The sequence below is a fragment of the Halichondria panicea genome, chromosome 8 (assembly GCF_963675165.1).
Source record: "Halichondria panicea chromosome 8, odHalPani1.1, whole genome shotgun sequence".
Classification (NCBI taxonomy): Eukaryota; Metazoa; Porifera; class Demospongiae; order Suberitida; family Halichondriidae; genus Halichondria; species Halichondria panicea.
In genome coordinates, this window is record NC_087384.1 from 4035242 (window position 1) to 4059971 (window position 24730).

Consider the following 24730-nt stretch of genomic DNA (forward strand, 5'->3'; position numbering starts at 1 on the left):
AATGCATGCATGATAAGTCAGAACAAGTGACGCCACAATTTTAAATTCATGGTTGTAAAAACAAAAAGTGCATGACAAGACCATCATGCATGTGAGTACATTATACTTATAGTTTTTTCTGATTGTGATACCATAAATAAAATCCACAATGTGTGAGGAAATTTCTTTTATTCATATACGACAGTGACGATTTGATTCTCTTCAAGCATGAATTGCTTTGCTCTACCATCTGGCTGTTCAAGGCATCATTATTGTCTATAGGTGCTCATTTTGTAAGCAACACTGCATCCTGTATGATATATAAGTGCATGGTAATTAAAATCATATAATTATACTTAACATACAATTATTATATACCTGAATGATTTGGCCAATGGAAACGATCTACTAGACCTAGAAACCGACTGTGCCTGAAAAAGGGGGGCTCTCTATTCAAGCAGTATTGGTGCAGGTTGCAACTATTGTCGTATATGATGACTTCAGGTGCTGCAGATACAAGGGCATATAATTATATTATGCAATTGCATGCCGGAAGAGTTCAAAAATAATCATTCCGATATATATAGCATTTATACCTGATGAGAATCGTTCATATAAGATAGTGAAAGGAATGTTGGGGGGATTCCTGAACTTCCATCAGTTGGAATCCATAGCAAATTCCTATACAATATTGATGCAAATTAATGTACCATAAGTATTACTAGAATGTTTTGCGAGCATCAAACATTTGCGAATTTTGCGAGGGTTGATCAATAAAATCCGCAAAACCTAAATTATTACTAGTAAATACTTGCCAGAACACAATAGTTAGATCGCAAAGGGTCAAATTTTCTGCTGATTTGGCTCATTCGCAAAGGTTTTTCATCTGCAAAATATTCTAGTAATACGGTATAGAGGCGTAATAATTATAATTATCATGTATTGTCAGCATTACCATGCTGACAATACAGAGTAAATATCCCCGGTAGCAGTGATGGATGTCTTGAGCTTTTTTTTGTACATACAGAGGATTTAGAACTGTCAGCCTTATAAATCTTTCGTTTTCTTAGTGAAGGAAGCTTTGGAAAGTACGATATCATATCATCATCATTAATGTCAGTGTGGTCACCAGTACTAGACTCTGTGAAGTCTTGCGTAAATGGGGCTAATGATAATTCCACAAGCCTTTTTAGTATAGGCTGCAATGCTTCAGTGGGGTAAGAAGGAAGACATTCAATTAAAGTGAATAGTACTGGAGCTTCCTTTTGTAGAAAGGCCGTCTTTTTTGCATTTGACTTCAAGGAGCCAGAAGACTCCATTTCCTTTAGCATTTTGTGCACTTCTTCTGTAGGTGGTACCAAAGCACACACAGGTGATGCTGAACTGAGAGCTTGCAGTAAATTAATCCAGTGCTTGCAACAGGAGACAGCTGTATCAGCCTCGTTGACTTCTTTAGCTATTGTGGTGATAAGTTTGACCAAACTTGGTGCGTGCAAATGTAGTAATTCTAGAAGAGAAGTGAATTCATGCTGGCTTATACACTTCTTTGTAGTAAACATCTTCAGCTGCGTGCGTGTTGTCTTGTTGTTGATGTATATCCGATCATGGAAACTAGTGTTGAAAGAAAATAAATACAGTAACTTTTCAGCTGTCTGCATGATCCTAAACTTATCACAACAATAATTGCTGAATAAGTAAAACAGCTTTCGCCACACTGTATATGATTACTATGATGAGAGGCACCTTCTACAAATGGATTCAAGTTTTGAATAAATCTGTGCATGCATGCTTGGCAAGGTATTTATTTTGTCTTAGCTCAGGGAGGACTATCATTATATATATAATCATTATATACAGTGGTTGATTACATGGGAAAATTTGCACTTATCTTCCAGTACAGCTGATAGGGGATGAGGTTTTATGAACTCCAGAACCGTTGAGTTGGGACTTCCAGGGCATAAGGTCTTTTCTGAATGCTAAACAAGTAGCATCCATGACAACAATGGGTGGACAATCTCCACACGCAGTGCACTGAAATCCTACTTGATAATCAATGTCTAACCGGTAAAGAAAGGCATACCACGACAACCGATAGTGATTGTATGTAAACATATACTAATACTTATTAAACTGATCGCCGAATCCTGCATCTTCATGGTTTTTAACCAACACACAATACTGGGTATATATAGTTGTTCTGAAGAGGAAATGTATCGTTAATAGTCAAAGTGCACACACATGCAACATTAATTACCTTCCCAAAAGGAATTGATGCATAAAACCTCGCAGAACTTCATAGGATACCAGGAACTTGCCCATAGTCACTAATCCTACTAGTTGGCCATCAAATTCTTTACGTTTCTTACATCCTGAGCAATACCTAACATGCACTGTTTGGTCAATATAATAATTGTTATGGATTTATACTTCTAAAGCCACCTACCATTCGCATTGATAACTGTATTGAGCAGTATAATTTTGCTCCGTACAGATTCCTGCTTGTCTTCTTCATCTCGTGTAAGCGTACTGCACACTTTACAATATGTGTCGACTGAGCCCAAAATAGAAGTGTTGTTTACAATGTTGAAGCGATCAGCTACAGTACATGCCAGTTGTTGAGACAATTCACTTGATAAATTGAACGGTATATACTGCTTGATGAAATTAAGGGACCGATACTGATGCACATGCACTTGTCTATTCTGCTGCACACTAGACAGATCTTTTGCAATTTTATTGAGGCAGTCATGTTTATCCTCATCCGGGCTATTCAATGCTTTCTCGACAATGTCCACATGTGAACTGTGCTGTTTATTGTACTTGCATGCATGTACAACAGTACAGACCCCTTAATTGTTTATCATCAATACGAACTTGTACAACACCATGGCCACTATATCAGCTCTTGTACATACCGCCTGCCCAATAGAGCATACAACCTGTAAATCATTATAATTATATAGTTGTGATTGGAGACGTACATGCATGCACAATAGTGTCCAACTTACCTCTGTGCCAACATTTATACTGTAGGAGGTGTCCTCCTTGTGAGGTTCGATATTCAAAGTATACGAATGATCTGAATGGGTATGAGGATAATTCATAAATATTAGCTGTGCATGCACTTTTAGAAGACATGTACCTGATAATTCTTGAGCTGATGTAATGTTGTGAATATTGTCAGTCTCTTGGATAATCAGTCTAGTTGGTTCGTTGTGGATACATTCAGAGCCAACAATGCTTGTGAATGCATCATATGTGGAATCAACCGAAGTGGAGCAGCTATTTAGTAAGTTGCCACGTGCACTATCACAACTGCACCAGTATACCCACTGTATACCATCACTGAAGTGCAACCCACAGTGTGAGACGAAAAGAAACTCCATGCTCAGTGAAGTTAATAGATCAACAGACCAACCTACATGAATATAATTATACTTCATCTCTCTATAATTTTTATAATATTATATGCATGCAATTATACGCACGAAAAAGATAATATACTTACATTCAAAGAGGAATCGATTCTATTGATTCCCTGTATAACAAACGACCGGAGAGAGTTGTCCAATGAGTTGAAAGCACGCTGTTCATGTACACTGATGAGATATGCAGACAGCAATGGCACTGGAATTCCAGACGGCTTTGTTTCTGACTTTGAAACATTATCCTGCAATGGCATGATTGTAGAGATCTAATGTTTGAGTTTGTACGATTACCTGTACTTTGTATCCGGCTTGACTTATCTTATCAAAAGGCTCATTATGGCCCTCTTGGTCACTCCTGAATTGAGTTGACACGATTCCCTTTCCCTGAACAACTCGGTGCATTTTCTTGATCTGACCTACAAATTGAACGATATAATACACACTTGGGATTAATTTACTTCTTCGTGATCACTTAGCAATAGGTTGTGGATGGTACCGTATATATTAGAGGATAGTTCTTTCTATTGCAAACTGCGAATGCATAATTCGCAATCGAAAGAGCATGCGCATGCATTTCGCAATAGCAATCAGGCTTGTACATCAATATCGAATACCCGGCATTCATACCCATATAGCTAATTATGCTTTAATTCTTTTACTATAGGGTAGTGTTTCCTCTTCTTCTTTAACTTGTTTGAGCAAAATGAATATTTATCTTCGTTAGCCTCTCGAATCTGTTTCCATGAGTGGCTTATAACTGGATCATATAGGCCTTCTATAATTGACGACGTGTTTTATTGCCACGAGCTAGTGCATTTGTACATAGCACATGCACAATGATAGCTATACATTATTATAGCGACTCACTACATCAGTGTTGCAGATGTTGCATGAATGAATAGGAATCACCCATGCAGTGATACCCAACCAATTATACTGATTACTCATATTATACATGTCATTGGATACAATATATATATATATATAGATATACATGGGTATATATAATATACCCATGCACGGCAAATATCGTCATGGTCAATGTTGCTAGATTAAGAAAACCGATTCAGGATCATAGGCCTTCTATAATGATGACGATATGATTGATGGATGTTATAGAGGTCCGGGATAATTATATTTATTGTTCACCCAAAAATAGCAATATAATTATATAGATAGGAGAAGTATCAATTTCAGCCCCACTACGCCCCGTGTACGTATGTCGGGGTTTAGTGTGGATTTGCATGATCAATATCCTGGGAGCCTGGGTGAAATCAAATCGCCTCTTTCCCTCCCATATACCCCCACTTCATAACCTCGGGATTTGACTATACACGCGTGCATGTGCTATACACTTCTCTCCATGGATATTGCTGTTGTAAGTTTGTATACTAAGGAACTCAAATTCTCACCCTATATCCCGCACCTCAGGGTTACCAAAACCCCACTATGTCCTACAGGGGGAGGGCAGTGGGGACTGACATGGATCGGTGCATAATTCACTTGTGCATGGTATCACTATTTTTTATATATAGATCTAGACTGAGGCTCAGTATCACTGTTGCTCACCGAGAATTCAAAGTCATCTTGTTCATTGCCTGTGGCAGCCTGCTCTTCATTAGAATCAGTCATTATACAGCCTAAGTCTAGATCTATAGAATTAAGCCAGAAAGATCAGAGTTCATTAGATGTCATAATCGGCACCGCAGCCAGGTTTAAATCAACCACATCAAATAGCAAAGTTTATGCAACAACACCCACACACACATATTCAAAAGATGAAGCTGTTCAACATTTTGAATGATGTCTAACCACAAGATGTCAGGTCCCACACTGAGGCAGCATGCACTGTATGTAATAGTAGTCAATAACTGGAGAAACATAATTATTTTCTTACCTGCATGGATTGGTCCATCGAATTTCCAGGAATAATTTTTATGATATACTTATACGATGGGGCCCCATGCAGTTATCTCGTTTAATTGATGCCAATGGAGCCACCAAACTTGGAAAGTTGAAACCAACACAATAAATGCAAGCTGCATAAAAACTCTTTTCTTACCCCTGTTGTCTGTTGGTTTACCCAATTTCTAGAAACTGGAAACTTTAATAGATCAACAAGCAGGTTTTCAATGCTAAAGGAGCCACCAAACATTGAAATGAGTATACATGAAATCAAGCTGCGTGAACTATTTCTTGCTTGTCGTCCAAGGACGTTGGTCCATCCAGTTTCCATAAACAGGTAACCTTATGGACCAACGAGCAGGTTTTCCAGTTTAATGATGCCAAAGGAGACACCAAGCTTTGAAATGAGCTCAAACACATTAAATTATGCATTCAAGCTGCGTGAACTATTTTCTCACTTGTCGTTCAGGTCGTTGGTCCACCTATAGTTTCCAGAAATAGGAAACCTTATGGACCAACAAGCAGGTTTTGATGCCAACGGAGATACTAAGCTTTGAAACGAGCTGACACCAATCTGATACCAACATGGAACACATTAAATAATGCATTCAAGCTGCGTGAACTATTTTCTTACTTGTCGTCCAGGCCGTTGGTCCACCTAATTTCCAGAAAAAGGAAACCTTATGGACCAACAAGCAAGTTTTCTTTTAATTGATGCCAATGGAGACACTAAACTTTGAAAAATGAGCTGTGACACCAGCCTGGAACACATTATTCAAGCTGCGCGACTATTTTCTTACTTGCCGTCCAGGTCGTTGGTCCACCTAGTTTCCAGAAACAGCCTCCTATGGACCAACAAGCAGGTTTTCCTGATGCCAACGAACCCCTGCAAGCTTTGAAATGAGCTGCCCACCTAGAACACTTTATGCAAGCTGGGTGAATTCTTTTACCAGTCGTCCAGGCAGTTGGTCCATGCACCTAATTTTAATAGGCCCCTTAATGGACCAACCAGCAGGTTTTAATGATGCCTGGAGCAATCAAGCAAGTGTAACATGCAACACTGTTTGCTGTAGATCCTGTGAACAGAAGTTTGCAATGAAACGGATAAAGAAACTGGCAAACTGTAGGGCAACTCGGTAGAACCAGACATGCATTAAAAATTAAAATGTGCATGCAGCCTTCCATATCCTTTTGCTTCAAGACATAGTACATGCTGCAGGGGGTACTTTATATAACCATATTTCTGTGCTCTATTATCTATGATATAACTAATCTATATATCTCTAGCTAGCTGTGTGTGGTATCAGCTTGTTGTGTGAGCCCCACCCACCATGCAAGCTCTCAAGCCTCTATGACGTAATCTACCGTTGGTCCATTTATCAGAGTCCATTGCCACATTCTGGAAAGTGTAATACCTCGATATCAACGGTCTTAGCATGAACGCGCATGCGCATGATTGTTACTTTGCCTAGAGACAAAGCATGCCAGTCCATAGTGATGGCTTTTATAATTAAATGCGCTGCATTGCAATGATTCTTGTTCCACTGTTCCCGCTGCACAAGCCAATCTCCTTCTTACCTCAGACGAAGTTAGTTCAAATAGGTGAGTATTTATTGTTATATAGATCTAGCTAAGCATTATTTTGGTGCACTTTCTATGTTTTAACAGTGCCAGAAATAATTATTAATGCTCCTGTCGCACATAATGATAATAGGTAAACTTCGTGGCGAAGAGGCTATAATTTGTATTCACTACCAAGAAGTCCAACAGCCTCGATGGATTAAACTTGCTAAAGAAAGGCTTCGAATGATTGAAGCAAAAGATATTTTCACAAGTAAACCATGCAGAATAGTTGTGACATAGTTAATATATACTTATATCCCGTTGCTACGTTGTTGCCAAGTGCAATATGAAGATATTGCACTGCTAAAAGTCATATTGCACTGACCGTAAAACGCCCCTCTGGCAATTAGACAGACAATTAAATTAAAATTAAATTAATACGCATGAGTATCAAAGTATGTCCAGCCATGCAGGAATGAATGTTCAGCACTGCTGGAGTTTCTTCTTGCAACCATGCAGGTTTTAAAATTGTCCAAGATTCATTTTGTGGAAGATTCTGTGTTCCTAGATCGACCTAGTCCTCGACATCGTGATGCATGTCAATTCTGCTTCACCGTAGCACTAGAAGTGGCTCTTTTTGCTGTGGGCATGAGCTGTTTTGCAGCAGTGTAGAAGCGAGCTTTCTTGGCTTGGTTATGAGGCCGAGCGTAGACCAGCAGCTAATACATGTTATTCACTGAGTAGTGGGGTGGGGCTGTTTCTTTGCAGCAGTAAGTGGGGCGGGGCTGTTTTGCAGCAGCAGTAAGTGGGGTGGGGCTGTTTTGCAGATTTCAGTTGAAACTCCAACAATTTTGTGTCAAGCCATGGCGCCATTCGTCGGTCATGCCAATCTTATACGCTGCAGATACTGGCGTCTAGAAGAGAGAAGAGATGGAGCTGTGTCTAGAGTTGTCTCTGTCTTTTTTTGTGCTGTTTATATTGTGTTACTAGGACAGTGTTATGTTGCTATGCCCTCGGGATATAAACTAGTTATAACACGTGCACTTGGGCTGCATGGCATATATTGCACTCAGCCCTCGGGGCTGGCGCCCTCGTGCTTCAGTGCAATATATTCCATACATCCCTTGTGCCCGTGTTATAACTATAACATATTAAATTTATGAAATTAATAGCGTTTCTATAATTACTCGCAAGTGAGATTCCTCCAATTATCTGCACTGCGAGTACACATTTTTGCGATTTTATTCGAAATAGCAGAAATTAATATCCGTGGAAAAAAAAAGTATTTCTTACAGAATGCAGAACGAAAGAGTTAAATAAAAGGTGGCCGAAGTGGGATGAGGCTACACTTGACAACTACAAGCTTCAGTTTCGTATAATCGATCTTAATGAAGATGGACTTATTGACTTTAAGGAACTGTAAGTATATCATTCACACAAGTGAGAGAGCGTATACATTTCCCAGGTGTTTTGCTTTGGATGTGGCAGGGGACAAGTCAAGCATAGAAGAAAGAAGGCAATACTTAAAAGAAGTTGACACTGACGTCATAGTAGGAGTGGACCTAGAGGAATTTCTCATGGTATGCCATAGCTGAATAGTGTGCAAGTGGTCATTATTATTCCGATGCAGCTCATTGATAAAGTGCAAGCCAAATCACATAGTGGCTTTGGAAATATTTTTCTGGATTCTGGAACAGGTGTATTAGACATTATTAGAATAGGACAATTCACGGTGTCACAGCAGATAAAACATGGACTGTTCTAATTTTATTGACAGACTGATACATACATGTGGTATAATTGTATTGATTATAATTATAATTAAAATACATTGACTTAATAAATTTTCCAGATACTGACTCTCTCATCTTTTGATCCGCAAACAATGAGGTTTGAATTAACAGATTGTGCTGAAGTTTGAATGAAATAACAAGTGTTCACTGTAGAGCTGTGATAGTTGAGTACTGCTAAATGTTTGCCCTTCTTTGATCCGAAGATTCGAATCCTATAAACACACAAAATATATAGTGAAATGCATTTACATAATCCATTTCTACAATGTAAGCTTTGTGCAGTTGAGCAATATAAACGGGATAGCTATAACCTAAAATACAAGCTAGGGCTCTTTATATTTTACCGCCACTAAATCACTTGACTATACACAAAAAGTTAACCTTCCATCCCAGCCTCCAGTACAGAAAATCTTTCCACCATTGCGAACAGCCAATGATGCGACACCTGGATTTTTTATTTCCACGCTAAACTTCTTTTGAATCTTGTCCTAAAAATTCATCAATAATGATTAGGTAAATGTATGACAATTAATTTTACCTTAGAAAAATACACTTTCTCTACAATGTTAGTAGCAGAACCAGCAACAATGCTACTTTTCTCACTGTCCATAGCCATGCACATTACTGTGTGGAAATGGCATATTGAGTTTATACACATCGTCCCACCCTTATATATAAACGAGAGCACTACATATGACGTGTACCTCATGCAGAGCAGAAAACACCCTACCTGGTTCCAAGAAAAGCTTGATTGATGCCAGCTCTTTTTGACATTGCCTAGTGTCCCACAGTACTATGCTACCATCTTCAAACCCTCCGAAAACGTATGTCACACCAGTTGATTCCTCATTGTACATACACACGCACATGCACATTCCTAATGAGGGCTGAGTAAATTTGTATGATATATGAGTAACGGATACCTCTATCTCCAGGTGTTTCAACAGACAAAGTAGTCATACAGGATTGAGTTTTGTAATCATATACATTGACCTACACAAAAACAACAGAATTCTGTACATACTAAGCTCACATGACTGTACGATTACCTTTCCACGCTCAAAATGAGCAACAACAAAACAGTCCATACTCAGATTCGATTGTATGGCACCTATTGAAAGAGTCCAGTACAATATAATTATATACACCAAATAATTATATAGATCTAGTAGACCTTGCATGTACAGTCAATCTTATTATTGTTCACTCTACATTTTAATATAATATCGGGTTTCAAATGCCAATGCAAAGTGCGGATTTTTGCATAGCTAACAGAAGGACTCACAAGGGAGAAGGGTCTACGTGCATACAAGCTGTGTCATTTGCAAATGGTTAACTACATTTGAACACAGTATTGTTATGCCTCGAAGCGTAGCCACACGAGAGATTATACGATAAAAATTACTGCATGTGTGTCTGTTCCAGCTGTAACTGCTTCACGGTTGCAATGCGACGAAAACTAACAGCGGCTTTGAATTTAGCCACGTTCCTCTTGGATTTTGATCCGTGGATTTGCAAACGAATTAATAATTAATTTAAGCACAGAAAGTAGTATCTAAAAGAAAGTATATAAATTATAACTGAGAAGAAAAGACTTGTATATAATTATACATCTATTATAATTGTAGTGTTTTGTCAGTGTAAGGGTTTGTTGCGCTTTCTATATGGCTTACAGACTATAGACTATGCTTTTGACAATACTTTTTGACCGAAAGCAAAACATGGCGAGAGGCATTAGCACAGTGCAGATTGCACCACTCGTAATTATAGTGTATAGTTGCCCCACAAATTTACACACAAGTACGTACCTTCTGCAAGTACTGCTAGTTTACAGAATCCTGTTCTGTCAATACTCATTGATGATAGCTGACACTCCTTTTCAAGATCCCAGGCAGTGACTACATTGCTACGCAACTGGCTAAAGCATGGGAATCAATTATGCTCGTGGTGAATTGATCTTAGTTACCTTAACAGATAATTATTGGTCGGTAATGAGTTCACGGAGAGTATTGGGTTATCACAATCCTGATACCAAAGTTCTCGTTTTGATGAAAGGTCCCACAAACCAATACGTCCAAATGTAGTTCTGTAGAATCAGTTCAAAGCAGCCATAAATATTATGGATTATAGTCACTCGACAGTAAAAGAGGGCAATAATAATTGTCTGAACACTTCCCTGGCCTCACCTAACCCTTTTCTATATAGCCCAGCTAACCACCTTAGGTAGTACTAGCTAGCTAACGCTAAACTCAAGCCTCCCCCTTCGTAGACTAGCTGCCATCTGATTCTCATCAAACATAACTAACAACCACTAACTACATTAATTGCAGGAAAATGTGTCTTTCTACAGTGCATGCACTTCATCTAAAATAAGGTGCCGCTTTTTAATAAAGAGTTCACAAGGGCTGCTGGCTTCTGGCTGTACAGCTTTGCAGCTCTTTTCTAGCTAACAAACAGCTAGCGCTTTAGTAAGGCTAACTCGAATAGAAAGGATGTGCGAACAGATGATGCTACAGAAGAGACTGTAGCACTGTAGCCATAACTCGAGAAAGAAGCTTTAGTGTGCAAATCTACGTATTAAAATCCAAGAGAACATGGTTTCTTTAGAAGCTGTTAGTTTTCGTCACATTGCAACCGTTAAGCAATTTACAGCTGGAATACACACACACACACACATCAGCTTTACTGTACCCCTGGCATAATTATATTTTGCGAAAGTATGCAAAGCAAGAAAAATACTTTAAAGAGCCCATCATTATTAGTAAAACCAGTAGGTTTTACATAGGATTGGCAGTGGGTTTGCCCGTGTTTAGCACTATTTCACTTATTTTGACTCATGTTCAAACTGTTCTATCTCTGCAGGGAAAGGCCACATCAAGAAACTGAATGAACAGATAGTTTATTTAGCCTTTGTATCTCTCATTTCATAATCCATGAACCTTTTAAATGTATGAATATTGTCATTTTAAAAATAGCACTATTTCGACGTTTCACCGCTCGTTGTCTGACTAAGTAAGTAAGTAAGAAAGTAAGTAAGTGAGTAAGTTTCTTGCCCAGCATTTACTCCAAATACAGCCATCTCCAGGACATTCTGCACAGGGTTTCCAAACGACTACAACCTGGATTACAAAGCGCTTCTTCAGATTTGCGATTGCTTCCACGAGGCAGATGACCTCTCAGTCTCTATTTCTCTTACCTAGACAATTCCGCCATCTTTAATGACTCAGCAATTGCGTTGTGGCCAAAATAGATAGGCGTGGCTAAGAAACCGTGCGCCTAAAATCAGCTTTTCCAGAGCCGGCCTGAGGTGTTGCTTTTCTTCACACTGCTCAGCTCTAGCTCCCATTCTCTGACAAGCATGCTATATGCACTGGCTATATATCATGCTCTTAAAAAGGCTGTCATTTAATACTGATTCACAAATTCAATATATATCAAGCAATATTACTCTTGCTAGAAAAACATTTGCAATGTGAAAAATTGCTAGGACTAGGATTGGCCAGGGGAACCACAAAAAAGCGTGGAAACAAGAAATCAGACGAGAGCATAACTCCAATCCGTTACAACGTCATGAACATGTACAATACATAGTATATAGACTGTGTTTCAGATCCATCTACCAGCTTCCATCCACCACATCATTCCATGCAGGTCACCAGTACGGTCCGTGCATGTTACTACGCATGGATGGACTGTGTGTACCTGTGCTCAACACTGCATGTATTAGGAACATCAATTCATCACAAATCATCATCATTATATGCCCGCACATTCCAAAATGGATGTATAATAAAAGGATTGGTCATCACCCCACCAGTAAAAATTGCGTATTTATATTATATTGGCCGGGAAAACATGGAAAACTACCAGTACATGTGATTGACGTTGTAACGGATTGGAGTTATGCTCTCGTCTGATTTCTTGTTTCCACGCTTTTTTGTGGTTCCCCTGGCCAATCCTAGCAATTTTTCACATTGCAAATGTTTTTCTAGTCGGATTTCAAATACGAAATAAGGCGCCGCACTAGTGTATGCAAAACAAGAGTTATAGACTGGAAACCACTCCCGCTGGCCAGCTGCCGTGTTGAGAGTTGTCCCGTTGTAGTACAAACCACAAAATGCGTGGGTGATATTACTTTAGCCTCGATAACAGACCGCCAGTGATGTGTTTATACTCGAGGCTTGAAAGGGGGGTTTCAAGTCTATAAATTAATATAGGAGAAATGTCCAGGTGGTGCCTTATTGGAAGGGGGCAGAAAAAGTAACGGTAGGTGGTGGCGGTTTTTATACATGTACAGTCATGGACAAACATTATTATGACATTTTAATACATTTTTCTGCTCTGCGAAAGCAGGAACAACCTTATTCTCACCCAGTAATAAGATATCCACTACTAGCACTAGAGAAGGTAACAAACTGGAGATCTGTCACCTCTCCTGCACGAGGACGAAGTGTGTACAGTGGATCTGGGGGACAAGGGATGGAGTCATCACTCATTCTGGTAAAAGATCATCACAATCACAAATAACTTAACTCCAAGTAGACTAGGTAATGTAGTGTATCCTATATTAGAGAAATATCGGCTTGGGATTTTCTGAGTGGAAAAGATGGGTGGGGCTGCGCTGGAGATGGATGCTCTGTGGGGTGACTTTCTGTTTACCGTTCGGTACGGTAGCACCTCGGACCTCAGCTGATGGTGCACGAGTTTGCTGACATAACAAGGAGTGTCTGCCTCCTGTTTCACCGGTAGGCCTTACTGTACTTGAATCTTAGGCTTGCTAAACACCCAATAATGGATATTTTCACTGTTGTCCTGGTATCCGGCTTTGTTTTGTGTGGTTTTGCTTTGACAATTCGTTCCCTCATTGCCAAGATCAAGGTTGGAAAGGTAAAACAATTATCGTTTGTAATGTATTTAGATGTCCTTCTGTCAAACACAGGGTATGCCATGCCATGTTTCCAAGGCTCCCAAAAATTGTGACTCATACACGGGAGTGGTTGTAGTTGGTTCAGGTGTCCTGGGCTCAGCCATAGGTGCAGTGTTGGCCAGAGATGGTCGAGAGGTGACTGTTATTGAAAGAGATCTGTCTGAGCCAGACAGAATTGTTGGGGAGCTGCTACAGCCTGGTGGGTACAAGGCACTCAAGAAGTTGGGATTAAAAGGTTGTTTGAACTTTTTTGGTATCTTGTGTTTTCAGAAAGTTGCTTAAATACGAGGCTCTTTTGTTTATACATGGCCTTATCTAACTACAGATGCCACAGAGGGAATTGATGCTCATACTGTTTTTGGTTACGTTATCCATGACAATGACTCGAAAACAAGGGTGAACCTCAGTTACCCCCTGGATGAGAGCAAAAGAGTCACCACTGGTCGATCCTACCACCATGGCCGATTTATCATGGGGCTGAGGAGGGAGGCCAGCAAAGCAGGGTGAGTATGTAAAGAAATTGGGTGCAGTGACAAATGCTTCCTTCGTACTACTACTGTAGCTATAGAGCCATGAAAGCCATGATTATAATAATTATGCCTCGGTGCGCATGCGCAAGCGAGGTATACGGTAGTGTGTTTGTGTGTCTGTGTCTGTGTGTGTGTGTGTGTGTGTGTGTGTTGACTGCTACAGCTGCTCAAGGATGAATCAAGTGCAAGTAAGAGTTTCTATAGGCTTCTAGTCATGTTTACTTGGATTTTAATTCGTGGATTTACAAAATAATGCTTCGTTCTCGAGTTATGCTTAGTTTTGCTTACTTGGAATGCCATTGCAGCCTTTTCAGAAGAGCACGTAGCCAAACTTACTCTACTTAGTAGTTAGCTCTGCACTAGAACGCTAGCTATTGGTAGCTGCAAGAGTGAGAAGAGAGCTGCAAGGCTCTGCAGACGGCAGCCACTAATTTTAGACTTGAACTTTTGGCATCGATCGTTTTTAACAACAATCATGGTCGATCATTACCAACTCCTTGAGTTTGCATACATGATTGGAAGCAGCTTTATGTTATGCATGTAGCTTTGGCATCTCCACCGAGGCATCAGCACCTGCCTGCGGTGCTTTCATTATAGCTAGTTATACCTATCCCTGGTATGTGCGTACACACAGATGGTGATAGAACTATATCTAGCTGCTTTCATTTCACTAATCCTCACACTCTCCCATTAGAGCGACCATGGTTGAGGGTACCGTCACTTCACTGCTAGAAGATACTAATAGTTCCATTGTGGGAGTATCTTACAAAGACAAAGAGACTGGGAAAATCAAGGTATTGTAACATTCGTTGTTATTATGTAGTATAAAAGTACACTGTACACTGAAGTTTGCTATGTGATCTCGCCAATGCCTAACAAATTCCTTTCGCTCAATGCAGTCTGTAAGAGCAGACCTAACAGTGGTGGCTGACGGCTGCTTTTCGAAGTTTAGGAAGGGTCTCAACAATGCTCCTGTGTCGGTTTCCTCTCACTTTGCTGGCATCGTCATGCACAACTGTCCTCAAATCAAGGAGGGGCATGCTGAGATAGTACTGTCAAAGAACGGGCCTGTTTTAGTATATCAGATATCCAGCGAATGTACAAGGATTCTTGTGGATATCCAAGGAAAGATGCCGTCTGAGATCAAAGAATACATGTTGTCTACTGTGCTACCAGAGTTACCTGGTAAGCCTCAGACTCGGACTATTCCGTTTAATTGTATAGTTTGTAGTTTGTGTACTTACTTATTGAAGTGAATAGTGAACACTAGATCTACTACCCCTACGTATGTACATGCACATATGTAGCTGCCACTTGAAAGTTTCACCATTTGAAAACAGTGTGCTCAAACGCAGCAGCCCATTCATAATAACAAGCTACTTATAATAATTATACTTGCTCATGGCCTCCTACCCAGAGCACATGCGTGGTCCGTTCTCTGAGGCGGTACAAAGTGACAGAATCCGTTCTATGCCCAACAGCTTCCTGCCCCCTGTGACCAATCTTAAGCCCGGGGTCATCCTCCTGGGTGATGCTTACAATATGAGGCACCCACTGACTGGGGGAGGAATGAGTGTGGCCCTCAATGATGTGGTGATATGGAGGGACCTGCTATCCACTGTGCCTCATCTCTCTGATCACAAAACAATTCTAGAGAAGCTCAAAGTGTTTCAGTGGAAAAGGAAACAATCTCATTCATTTGTAATCAACATTTTAGCACAGGCTCTCTATGCGCTCTTCTCAGCTTCTGATGGTAAGAGACTGTGTAATATTATGTTCATAGTCACTGGCCTCATTTACATGCACTGTCAATCTGTAAGTACTGTATAGTGGGTTATTTATGTGAGCAATCATCCGAAAATTATAAGTGCCAAATTTTTCTGGCACAATACATGTAGGTTCGTTCATGAGCTGCACGAAAATTTAAAATAATTGTTAGTACATAGGAAAATTTGCACTCACGAAAATTACCCGCTACCGTAATACTATTACTAGAATGTTTTGCGAGCATTAAACATTTGCGAACTTTGCTATGGTTGATCAATTCGCAGCATTAAAATCCGCAAAACCTAAAACTAGTAAATACACACAATCCTTGCCAGAACGCAATAGTTAGATCGCAAAGGGTCAACTTTTCTGGTTCATTCCCAAAGGTTTTTCACCAGCAAAACATACGGTATACGGTGTACGTATGTGTTGAGTTTGAGTGCATGTACGTACATATTATTTCATTTTTTGTCAGAAATCGTGGTGTTGGTTTTTGTACGTTAATTGTTGGTTACCGATATTGATTTCAGACTATCTCCATGAGTTAAGGAAAGCATGTTTTGGTTACTTCAAGCTAGGAGGAATTGCTGTTTCTGGACCAGTTGGACTGCTATCAGTGTAAGTATACACATGCATGTCCTATTGTACATGTACACGTAGGGAGACAACAGATATATACTTGTTCCTGGAGTGCTTGGGTGCTGCATGCTTGACAATTTACATGTAAAGCCATGTGTCTGGACCATGTTTGAGTTACCGCAATTGTACTAACCATACACCAACTGACTCTGCAACACCATGTAATTTATTGGTATAGAAATTTAACCAGGCATTCTTCTCCATGAAACACATGGTCTGCATGGTCTAGCCTCGTTCCTGGCCTGGGAACAAGGCTAGGTTTGGTTTGGTTGATACTTTCTTAAAATGGTTTCATCAACTGCAGGTTGAAGCCCCACCCTGCTATTCTTATTGGTCATTTCTTTGCTGTGGCTCTGTATGCTATCTACCACACATTCAAGTCCTGTCGACTGTTTAGTATTCACAAGGCACTGTATAGAGCTATCATGATATTCGCCAAAGCCTGTTATATAATTTTCCCTCTTATGGGCTCAGAACTTTTGTATTTGTTTTAGAAGTCTAACATTAGTTTTTTAATGACTATTTATTATTCTCATCTGTCAACAACAGTCATACTTTCTTGGCTTTGTACCCTAAGGTGACACATTTGCGCGAGTATTAATTTCTGCGAATGAGAGTATAAAATCGTAAAAATGTGTACGCACAGTGCATTCAGTAAATAAACGCAATTTGGTGTGTATTGGTGCATAAATGTAAATATTTTGGGGTTGGAACATTTCTAGGAAAATATGATGATTGTATTGTGTTGGTGAACGAATTATCTAAAACATATCCAAAAAGATTTCCATGGCAACCAAAGGTGGTGGGTATGTGTTGGTTTATATAACACTAATATTTTTAGTGAACAATCGCTTAGCAATGAAAAAGACCAATCGTTTTCAGCTAAGGCTTGGAACTTTGGCACAACATTCCTGAATAGTTAACCTAACATATGCATGGTTACGTATAGCGTACATAAGTACACGTACTGATTAATACTCAATTATGGGGTATTTTGGGTGCCTTTTCGCTTAGCGATGGAACTCAAGCAAATTTGTCGTCTAAGGTCTAACTGTTTTTGCACTTTAATTGTTAATAAATTTTCTATCTAAAAATGTGTCCAGAAATATTTTAGTTCCTGCAGAAATATTTGATGTTACACATATTTTTTTACGATCACCCCCATTTTCACCTAAAACGATTTCCCACTACAACAACTTTTGAGGAAATATTTTTGAATAATATTGTAGCTTATTCATTCACCTATACAATAATTATGGTACCAGCACAATTTCTTAGAAATGTTCCAATCTTGAGATACATTTAAGTACAACTACTCACCCTATTGCGGTATTTACTCTCTAAGCTGAAGGCACTGACATGTACATGTACTTGCAGATCATTGGAAATTGCAATTAAAACCACTTGCGAGTAATTAAATGATTTCGCAACTTAAGCAAGATCTAGAATTAAATACCAGTAAAATGAGCTAAACAGTGACATCGCAAACAGTCAGTCAATTTTTAAGATGTCCATCGAAAGACATACATAATTACTTGGTTTTCTGTTGCTGTAGTTTCACTTTTTCTTGCTGGTTCTATTTGAGAAAGACATGTTGTCATTTAATGTTGCTAGCAGCAAAGGTACGTATGCATGATTATAATGTACCTGGTGTTGAAGGAACTTGATCCTTGCTAGCATGTAGTCATCTTCACCAGCACTAGTGCGTAGTGCATTATGAACCTTCTCATTCAACATATCTGAAATTGGATAACAATTAGTGCAGGAGACTGTACTATACACATGCATGATTTCCACTCACGGATTTCTTTTTCATGGGTAGCTTGCTGTCTAGCCAGTTCTTTTTTCAGCAGCTGTATCTATTTAAAAGGAGACATAGTCCTGACTCAAGAATCGTTCATCAGCTAATTGTAGCTAGTGCCAAGACTCAGTACACATCCTAATTTGACAAGGGTTACCAGACAAAATACCTTCTCTTCAAGTGACTTTATTACTGCATTGTGCTTCTTGTTCAAGCTTGACACAATTTCCTCCGAATCACCTACCAAACTTTTCAACTGTGTTTCTAGTTTCTTGACTTCTTCTTTAGTGGCTGACAGTGTGGTTGTATTGGAAGCTAGCTGAGCCTGCAAAACAAAATGCTCATATAGAGCATTCACCCCGTGCGTGAGCTTCATTGCACGCGCACAGCAAATAACTTTTTCCCGTATACCTTATTATAACATTATTATTATGGGGAATGATTGTTAATATAAAGCATCGATTAGAAAACAGTGTTTTTTGTCGCCTTCAAGTAGCCTGTTATTTTTGATCACCTACTGTCTCATTATAAGTTAAAGCAGTCCATAAAAGTGTTTAGTTTGCTCAAACAGCTACATGTACGTAGCTCATTTTTGTGTTCACACCCCCCGATCACTCTACCACTGCTGCATGTGCACGCACGGGGTAATCACTATAACTACAAAAACCGCAATACTTACGTATGACAAGTATGTAGCCTATGTAGCCACTTTACCTTAAGCTTAGAAATTTCTAATGCCATTTTTCTGTTCTCCGACGTCTTTTGGTTCATCTGACTAGTGGAATTCTTCTGCAGTTGCTGTGACAATTCCTTTTCTGAAATGATATCTCCGGACAACTTCTGTAGCTTCTCAGTCATCTTAGATACCTGGAATTTAACAACATCCTCATGCAATCCCGAACTGCACATCATAACAATTAGTCTATAGCAGCACATGTACACTGAGCCTACTGCTATAATTATAAGTACACAATTTTAAATCCTTGAAATCACCAACCTTTATGGCTTCTGCAATACTTATAGATACATGGGTCAAAATTAAATACCTTTTCTTGGTACTCTTTAATAAGTTTTGACTGTTCAATTGATTTTTTCCTCAGGGCATCCATCTCTGTACTGGATTTGTCTGACTTGGATTTTGAGTCTTCACGCGTAGAGCTAAGCTCATTTTCCTTTGATTTCAGTTCTCCTTTAACTCTGGTGAGTTCTTCCTGTAGTGATTGGTGTCGCTTTTCGGCCGCAACCAAGTCAACACTCTGCTTGGTATTCTGACTGGCTAGTGCTGCTTCTCTCTCTGTTAGTCTCTTTAGTTGCGCGGTTGCTATAGCCAGTTCCTCTTTCTCTTTTAAAAGATTTCTCTTGAAGGCTCCCTCCTTTGATTCCATCAAATCAACCACTACAGTAAAGGTATAAAATTATCGTAGGTATGCAGATACTTGTGACAAATCTTACTTCCTTTCCAGAGAGTCTCGACAGCAGTTTGCATTCTTATTTCGACTGTCTGTGCCTGTATGAAAATGTATATATACATGCATATACATTATTTGGTACAAAACCGACTAGCTCTAATAATTTAATCGTCGTAGACAGCTAGTGAATTACAAGAATTTGATAGCATGACCCAAATCAGTTGAGAATCAACCTCATGATCATGGACCCACCATGTAGAGCACATGCATGCAATGCTCATTGTATATACTTATATACATGCAACCATGCACCTCATCAAGTAAGTGGTGCATGGAGTCCTTGAGCTCTGACTTGGCTGTGTGCAGGTATTGGGATTCGTCCTGGTTGGAGGTTATAGGTGGGAGTTTGGCCAGTCGTGAGGGGGACATGAGGCGTTGGGGAGAGTGAAGGGGGACGACTGGGGCATGAACTAGGGGTGTGCTCACACTACTATCCATTCCTTAACAGTTGATAGCTGAAAGAGCTATGACTGACTAACATCAGCTAGTTATAATTGATGATCATCAATTAGAGACAGGTGGTTGCCATAATAGATACTTGACAACACAACAGACAATAATTCATTAGATATTCATAACAATCAATGAATAGGGTATTATTGAAGCAACAAAAACAAGTATCACAGGTGAGTATAACCGTAGATTTATCTATAGGGACTAGCTAAAGGTAATTATATGCATTAGGATGGACATACCGGGAAGTGTTCACATTCACGATATAGCTGCTTATGCATTATTACTTAAAACAATGCTTACTCTAGGGTGTTACTTAGGAGGAGTTTTGAACAGTCCTCTTTTAACGACATTGACTCTCTCCACTCTCTTCTCATCCTTTGTCTTGGGCAGTGGTAGCTGGGAGCCGGGAGTAGGTGCAGGGGTATTGCTAAAATAGTCGCTCTTCAGTGCTTGAGTTGCTGTGCATCTCTTTGAAGGATCCAATGTGAGACACCAATCTAACAGTTGAATTAGGTCATTGCTGGCAGCTGTAAAGATCTCTTCAGATGAAATACCAGACATTTCATTGTATTTCACAAAATCAGGCAGTTTTGTCACCCCAGGCCATGTTTCCTCTGAGGGTGTTCCTCGTACCTCAAATATCTTTGTGAGCTGAGACAGGTCTGTATCACCAGGTAGGAAAGGTGCTCCTATCGTTAGCTCAGCGGCAATGCAGCCTAAAGCCCAAATGTCTACACCAGTACCATACAACCGTGCACCAAATAAAAGCTCAGGGCTTCTGTACCATCGGGTAACTACATGATGAGTTAGAGGTCTTGATGGGCTCCCAAACGCCTTGGCCAATCCAAAATCGGTGATTTTAAGCACACCAACATTATTAATTAGGAGGTTGTTAGGCTTCAAATCGCGATGAAGAATCCAGTACTTGTGAAGGTATTCTAGTCCCTGCAACATCATTACCAGATATGCCTTGATGTTCGCCGGGGATAGGATAATGGTGGGATCACGAATAATCATTTCGAGGTCTGTATCCATGTAATCGAAGATTAAACTGATATTTGATTTATGTCCGAATACATTCTTAAGGCTGATTATATTTGGATGGCTAAGTTCTTGGAGTAATTTGATCTCTCGAAGAGCAGTCCTATTAATCCCATCCTTGGCCTCAGAGGTAATACCCAATTTGATTTTCTTAACTGCAACAATCTGCCCATGATCTTCTGTGTCTTCAGCCTTGTACACAGTAGCAAATTGTCCTTCTCCAAGGAAGTCTATCTTTCTGTACCGCTTGGTCATCCCGCCATGTGAGCTCTGTAGCTTGACCACACCCTTCTGCTGAGTTTGCAATCACAACACAGGAAACACAAAAATCATCAACTTGTCAACAGAGAAAGAAGAATTAGAAAAATGGGTAAGCTTTTATAGACTTTCTATGCTCATATTTTCATTTACCTTTTGTATGTAAACTTTTTACACAGCAGAAGAAAGGCCAATGCTGTATGACTCTCTTAGTGAAGAGGATGGTCAACCACCTCCATACACTGATCAGCCGAAGGCTAGCTCCAAGTCGTCTAAGGTTAAAGTGATGTTAGAAAACCTTAGTGTCGCAGTGACGTACACGTACATACGTTCGACTGCTTGCCCAGACTGATTCACTGCGATTAATTCCCAATCAGGTACACAAGTTCAGTTTGGATCAGAGTCCTGCAGTGAAGATGCAGGATGCTCCCCTCAGTACAATATACGTGGGTCTGTTTGCCACAATCTGCTGTATATGGCCCTGTGGACTTGTTGCAGTGATCATCGGATTGCAGGTGAGTGGGGTACCATAATTGTATGGTTGCCTTGTCTCAGCAATGAGAAAAACGAGATCCAGGTACATTGTACATGACCTTAAACCACCCCCTTAGAAATCAGAATGCTGTCCTTGAAATAAGTCGGTAGTGTTGGCCTACTACGTAATAGTATTATGTTTGGACACTTCTAATTACCATGACACTTATTCTGGGCAATTTATTTCCACTCTGATGCTGAGTGAAAAGTTAACATACAATCCAAGCACCATAGCGTTTATAGCTAGCATAGAGCTCTATCGTTAGCTAGCTTGAGGTTTAATTTCAGTCGCAGATCGCATCCAACTGGTGCTCTTTAATGGCCTGTTCCAATTTCTATAATAATTACTGTTAGAACATGTACAATAATTAGTGTAGGAGCTCCAAAATTGTGTTAAGTCTTATTGAAAGTGAAAGGATCTTCAATGTAGTATACAGTCTAATACATGTTCCTGCCTCAATAGACAAACAATAACAACTATACAGCCTCAATGAGTGTGTAGTACTTTATAGCGTAATTCGTATACAGTTATGGTTTCGGTACTACCACAATAGCTTTCACCACTATTCTGAAATAAATGTAGAGTTTTTGTTTGATTTGTGGTGATGTGCCAGTTTTTAACTTTATACAGTATACTTTCCACTCTAATATATTTGTTGCTTCGTTCGTAAGCACTGTTTTCTAATGCAGGCTCTCCAAGCCTATTACCGTGGTGATCTGCACGAGTCTCGCCGTAAGAACACCATTTCCAAGAGGTTTACTATTACCAGTGTCGTACTGGGGATAGTCCTGATCATTGCATGTCTGGCTCTGTTTGTTATGGAGTTCATAGCAATTACAAATTTGCCTAAAAGTACCGGTCAAAGTCGACCAATTTCCATCAGTTGATTTCAGTCAGTTATATATATACATGTATAATTATGTAACACTGATTACTTTAATAATTGTGTAGCGTACGTTGTACAGACTATTACTGTTTGTTATAAGTTAAATAATACATGTAATGTAGCATGCGAGTTAAATATAACATTGGGTTATGTTTTGCCCTTAAATTCCATGCCAACGCACTGCTGTATTATACATAACAATATTTAGAGTCAAGTCAACACAATAAATATCTCACAAACACATTGAGATAATGGTGTCACTTAAACTTTCTACAAAATCAATAACCATTGTAAATATCTCACAAACACATCGAGATAATGGTGTCACCTAAACTTTCTACAAAATCAATAACCATTGTTTTTGCTTTACAAGACTGTTCATTATCCTGTATCATTCCAGCTAAGGTGTAACCTTTCCTGCAAACCAGCACATCGTTATCAGATAGCCTCAGGGCAGGACAATAGTCTCCTTTTCCATCTCCGACATATACGACCTTGCTGTAGGCTGGTCTGCTGTTCAGGTAGTCTGTAAGAACTTGCCCCTTGCACAAGTTGGCACTGCAGTGTGGACAAGAATGGCTGTGGTAGTGCTGAATGTGAAGACGATCAGTTGAGTCGAAATGAGCCGGGTTTGAGAAAATATCTTTGAATACTTGCCTCACTCCACACTCCGTCAGAATGTGCTCAATAAAAAGAGTGTTGGCATCGGATACGATAATAGCATCTGCGTGTCTGGCTTTTCCCACGGCTGTAATTGCCTTGTGCGCTTGTTCGTACAGCTTTGCCTGTCTGACGTGAGAGATCAGTTCAGCTTTTGAGACTCCTTTGTCATGAATGAGCCCAGCGGTATGGTCCATGAGGTCGGTCCAGCAGGGATACCGTTTACGAAGGCTGTGCATGTCTTTTTGAACTGTTAGGGTGGGATGCACTGACATGATCCAAGTGTCCACATTGTTATCAATCAGAGTGTGATCAAAATCAAACACAAACAGGGTTCTTTTAATCATAATACTACTACCTTATTTACTGGCCGGCTGCCTGTTCAGAGATATAATTATATATAGATACTTTAACTTATCTCTGGCCTTTAGTTTGGACAGGGTCAAAAGGTCACTAATGAATCATCTTCTTTTTCTTGCCTCCAGTTTTGGTCTAAAGGGCAGTCGAAAGTAATAATAATTGTCACGAGATGAGCTCCACCAGGTGGAGTTTATTAATAATTATTAATTGTTAGTAATTCACTGCGGGTTTGACACAAGCTAGCTGTACTGTAGCCTCGGTCCCAGGCCGATTTTTTTTTAATAGAACGAAGTTGAAAAATACGTAGGCGACCTAGCGTTCAATTGGAGACGGATCGGCCTGGGATCGAGGCTAGCTGTACTGTGGATATGATATAGCCTCGACTCCAGCCCCTTCAATAGAGCTATAATTATACCTTTCTTGTGAAATTGAGTGTATCTTTTGACTTTGAACGTGCTTTAATATAGTAGAATGTAGATCTTCCCAGAATTCTGTTTAGAACGTGTAGAACTGGCTACCCTTACACGTTTGCTTCAGCTATTTTATAATAACTAAGCAGGATCGGAAGAAAATCTCTCGTCCCCACGCCCACATACTCTCACAAGGTGCTGCGGCCGGTTAGTCGGGTATAATTATATATACATGCATGCATGCACTAGACTTTTGTAGCAGAATTCTGCATTGTGAAGCAAATTTTAATGTTTGAGGAATCTAAAGCACTGACATGACTTGT

General features: G+C 39.7%; 7 protein-coding genes and 2 long non-coding RNA genes across 16 annotated transcripts; 3 read left to right on the forward strand and 6 right to left on the reverse strand.

The window, feature by feature from the left end:
• Nucleotides 1–23: 23 nt before the first annotated feature.
• LOC135340022 (uncharacterized) lies at nt 24–1860 on the reverse strand. Its single transcript, XR_010396180.1, has 4 exons — nt 935–1860; nt 576–660; nt 358–486; nt 24–289 (listed from the first exon to the last, which is right to left on the reverse strand). It is a non-coding gene; the product is annotated as an uncharacterized LOC135340022 (long non-coding RNA).
• A 7-nt stretch (nt 1861–1867) lies between these two features.
• On the reverse strand, nt 1868–6459 carry LOC135340019 (uncharacterized). 7 transcript variants are annotated; one of them, XR_010396176.1, is made up of 9 exons: nt 4977–5502; nt 4820–4861; nt 4067–4182; nt 3488–3823; nt 3122–3397; nt 2988–3058; nt 2423–2918; nt 2234–2369; nt 1868–2176 (listed from the first exon to the last, which is right to left on the reverse strand). It is a non-coding gene; the product is annotated as an uncharacterized LOC135340019 (long non-coding RNA). The 7 variants fall into 7 exon arrangements; XR_010396173.1 differs by lacking the exons at nt 4067–4182; nt 4820–4861 and adding an exon at nt 5947–6459 and having other exon boundaries at nt 4977–5886; XR_010396172.1 differs by lacking the exons at nt 4067–4182; nt 4820–4861 and having other exon boundaries at nt 4977–5255; nt 5305–5501.
• Nucleotides 6460–6774: 315 nt separating this feature from the next.
• Nucleotides 6775–8646, forward strand: LOC135340017 (uncharacterized). Its single transcript, XM_064536303.1, has 5 exons — nt 6775–6914; nt 7027–7146; nt 8171–8294; nt 8341–8455; nt 8506–8646. The coding sequence occupies exons 1-5, from the start codon at nt 6827–6829 to the stop codon at nt 8638–8640; spliced, it is 582 nt and encodes a 193-aa protein (XP_064392373.1). The 5' UTR covers nt 6775–6826; the 3' UTR covers nt 8641–8646.
• Nucleotides 7287–13213, reverse strand: LOC135340014 (guanine nucleotide-binding protein subunit beta-like protein 1). The gene is made up of 9 exons (XM_064536297.1): nt 13040–13213; nt 10635–10754; nt 10477–10586; nt 9718–9779; nt 9592–9661; nt 9399–9545; nt 9207–9292; nt 9050–9156; nt 7287–8880 (listed from the first exon to the last, which is right to left on the reverse strand). Exons 1-9 carry the CDS (start codon nt 13162–13164, stop codon nt 8712–8714), a joined length of 996 nt encoding a protein of 331 aa, XP_064392367.1. The 5' UTR covers nt 13165–13213; the 3' UTR covers nt 7287–8711.
• Nucleotides 13214–13247: 34 nt separating this feature from the next.
• On the forward strand, nt 13248–17079 carry LOC135340013 (squalene monooxygenase-like). The gene is made up of 8 exons (XM_064536295.1): nt 13248–13555; nt 13608–13830; nt 13921–14098; nt 14820–14919; nt 15025–15310; nt 15543–15878; nt 16423–16510; nt 16836–17079. The coding sequence occupies exons 1-8, from the start codon at nt 13460–13462 to the stop codon at nt 17023–17025; spliced, it is 1497 nt and encodes a 498-aa protein (XP_064392365.1). The 5' UTR covers nt 13248–13459; the 3' UTR covers nt 17026–17079.
• Nucleotides 17080–17919: 840 nt separating this feature from the next.
• Nucleotides 17920–20360, reverse strand: LOC135340029 (leucine-rich repeat and coiled-coil domain-containing protein 1-like). The gene is made up of 8 exons (XM_064536312.1): nt 20054–20360; nt 19785–19839; nt 19379–19728; nt 19047–19199; nt 18502–18657; nt 18333–18390; nt 18179–18270; nt 17920–18107 (listed from the first exon to the last, which is right to left on the reverse strand). The coding sequence occupies exons 1-8, from the start codon at nt 20237–20239 to the stop codon at nt 18063–18065; spliced, it is 1095 nt and encodes a 364-aa protein (XP_064392382.1). The 5' UTR covers nt 20240–20360; the 3' UTR covers nt 17920–18062.
• LOC135340030 (cyclin-dependent kinase 7-like) lies at nt 20339–21645 on the reverse strand. Its single transcript, XM_064536313.1, has one exon. It carries the CDS (start codon nt 21551–21553, stop codon nt 20567–20569), a length of 987 nt encoding a protein of 328 aa, XP_064392383.1. The 5' UTR covers nt 21554–21645; the 3' UTR covers nt 20339–20566.
• Nucleotides 21564–23142, forward strand: LOC135340034 (synapse differentiation-inducing gene protein 1-like). Of its 2 annotated transcripts, none has more exons than XM_064536317.1 (4): nt 21564–21668; nt 21736–21833; nt 21934–22071; nt 22781–23142. In XM_064536317.1, the coding sequence occupies exons 1-4, from the start codon at nt 21665–21667 to the stop codon at nt 22976–22978; spliced, it is 438 nt and encodes a 145-aa protein (XP_064392387.1). In that variant the 5' UTR covers nt 21564–21664; the 3' UTR covers nt 22979–23142. The 2 variants fall into 2 exon arrangements, with proteins under 2 accessions (XP_064392387.1, XP_064392388.1); XM_064536318.1 differs by having other exon boundaries at nt 21620–21668; nt 21739–21833.
• Nucleotides 23143–23180: 38 nt separating this feature from the next.
• On the reverse strand, nt 23181–24193 carry LOC135340031 (pyridoxal phosphate phosphatase PHOSPHO2-like). The gene has a single exon (XM_064536314.1). The coding sequence runs from the start codon at nt 23982–23984 to the stop codon at nt 23277–23279; it is 708 nt and encodes a 235-aa protein (XP_064392384.1). The 5' UTR covers nt 23985–24193; the 3' UTR covers nt 23181–23276.
• Nucleotides 24194–24730: the final 537 nt, after the last annotated feature.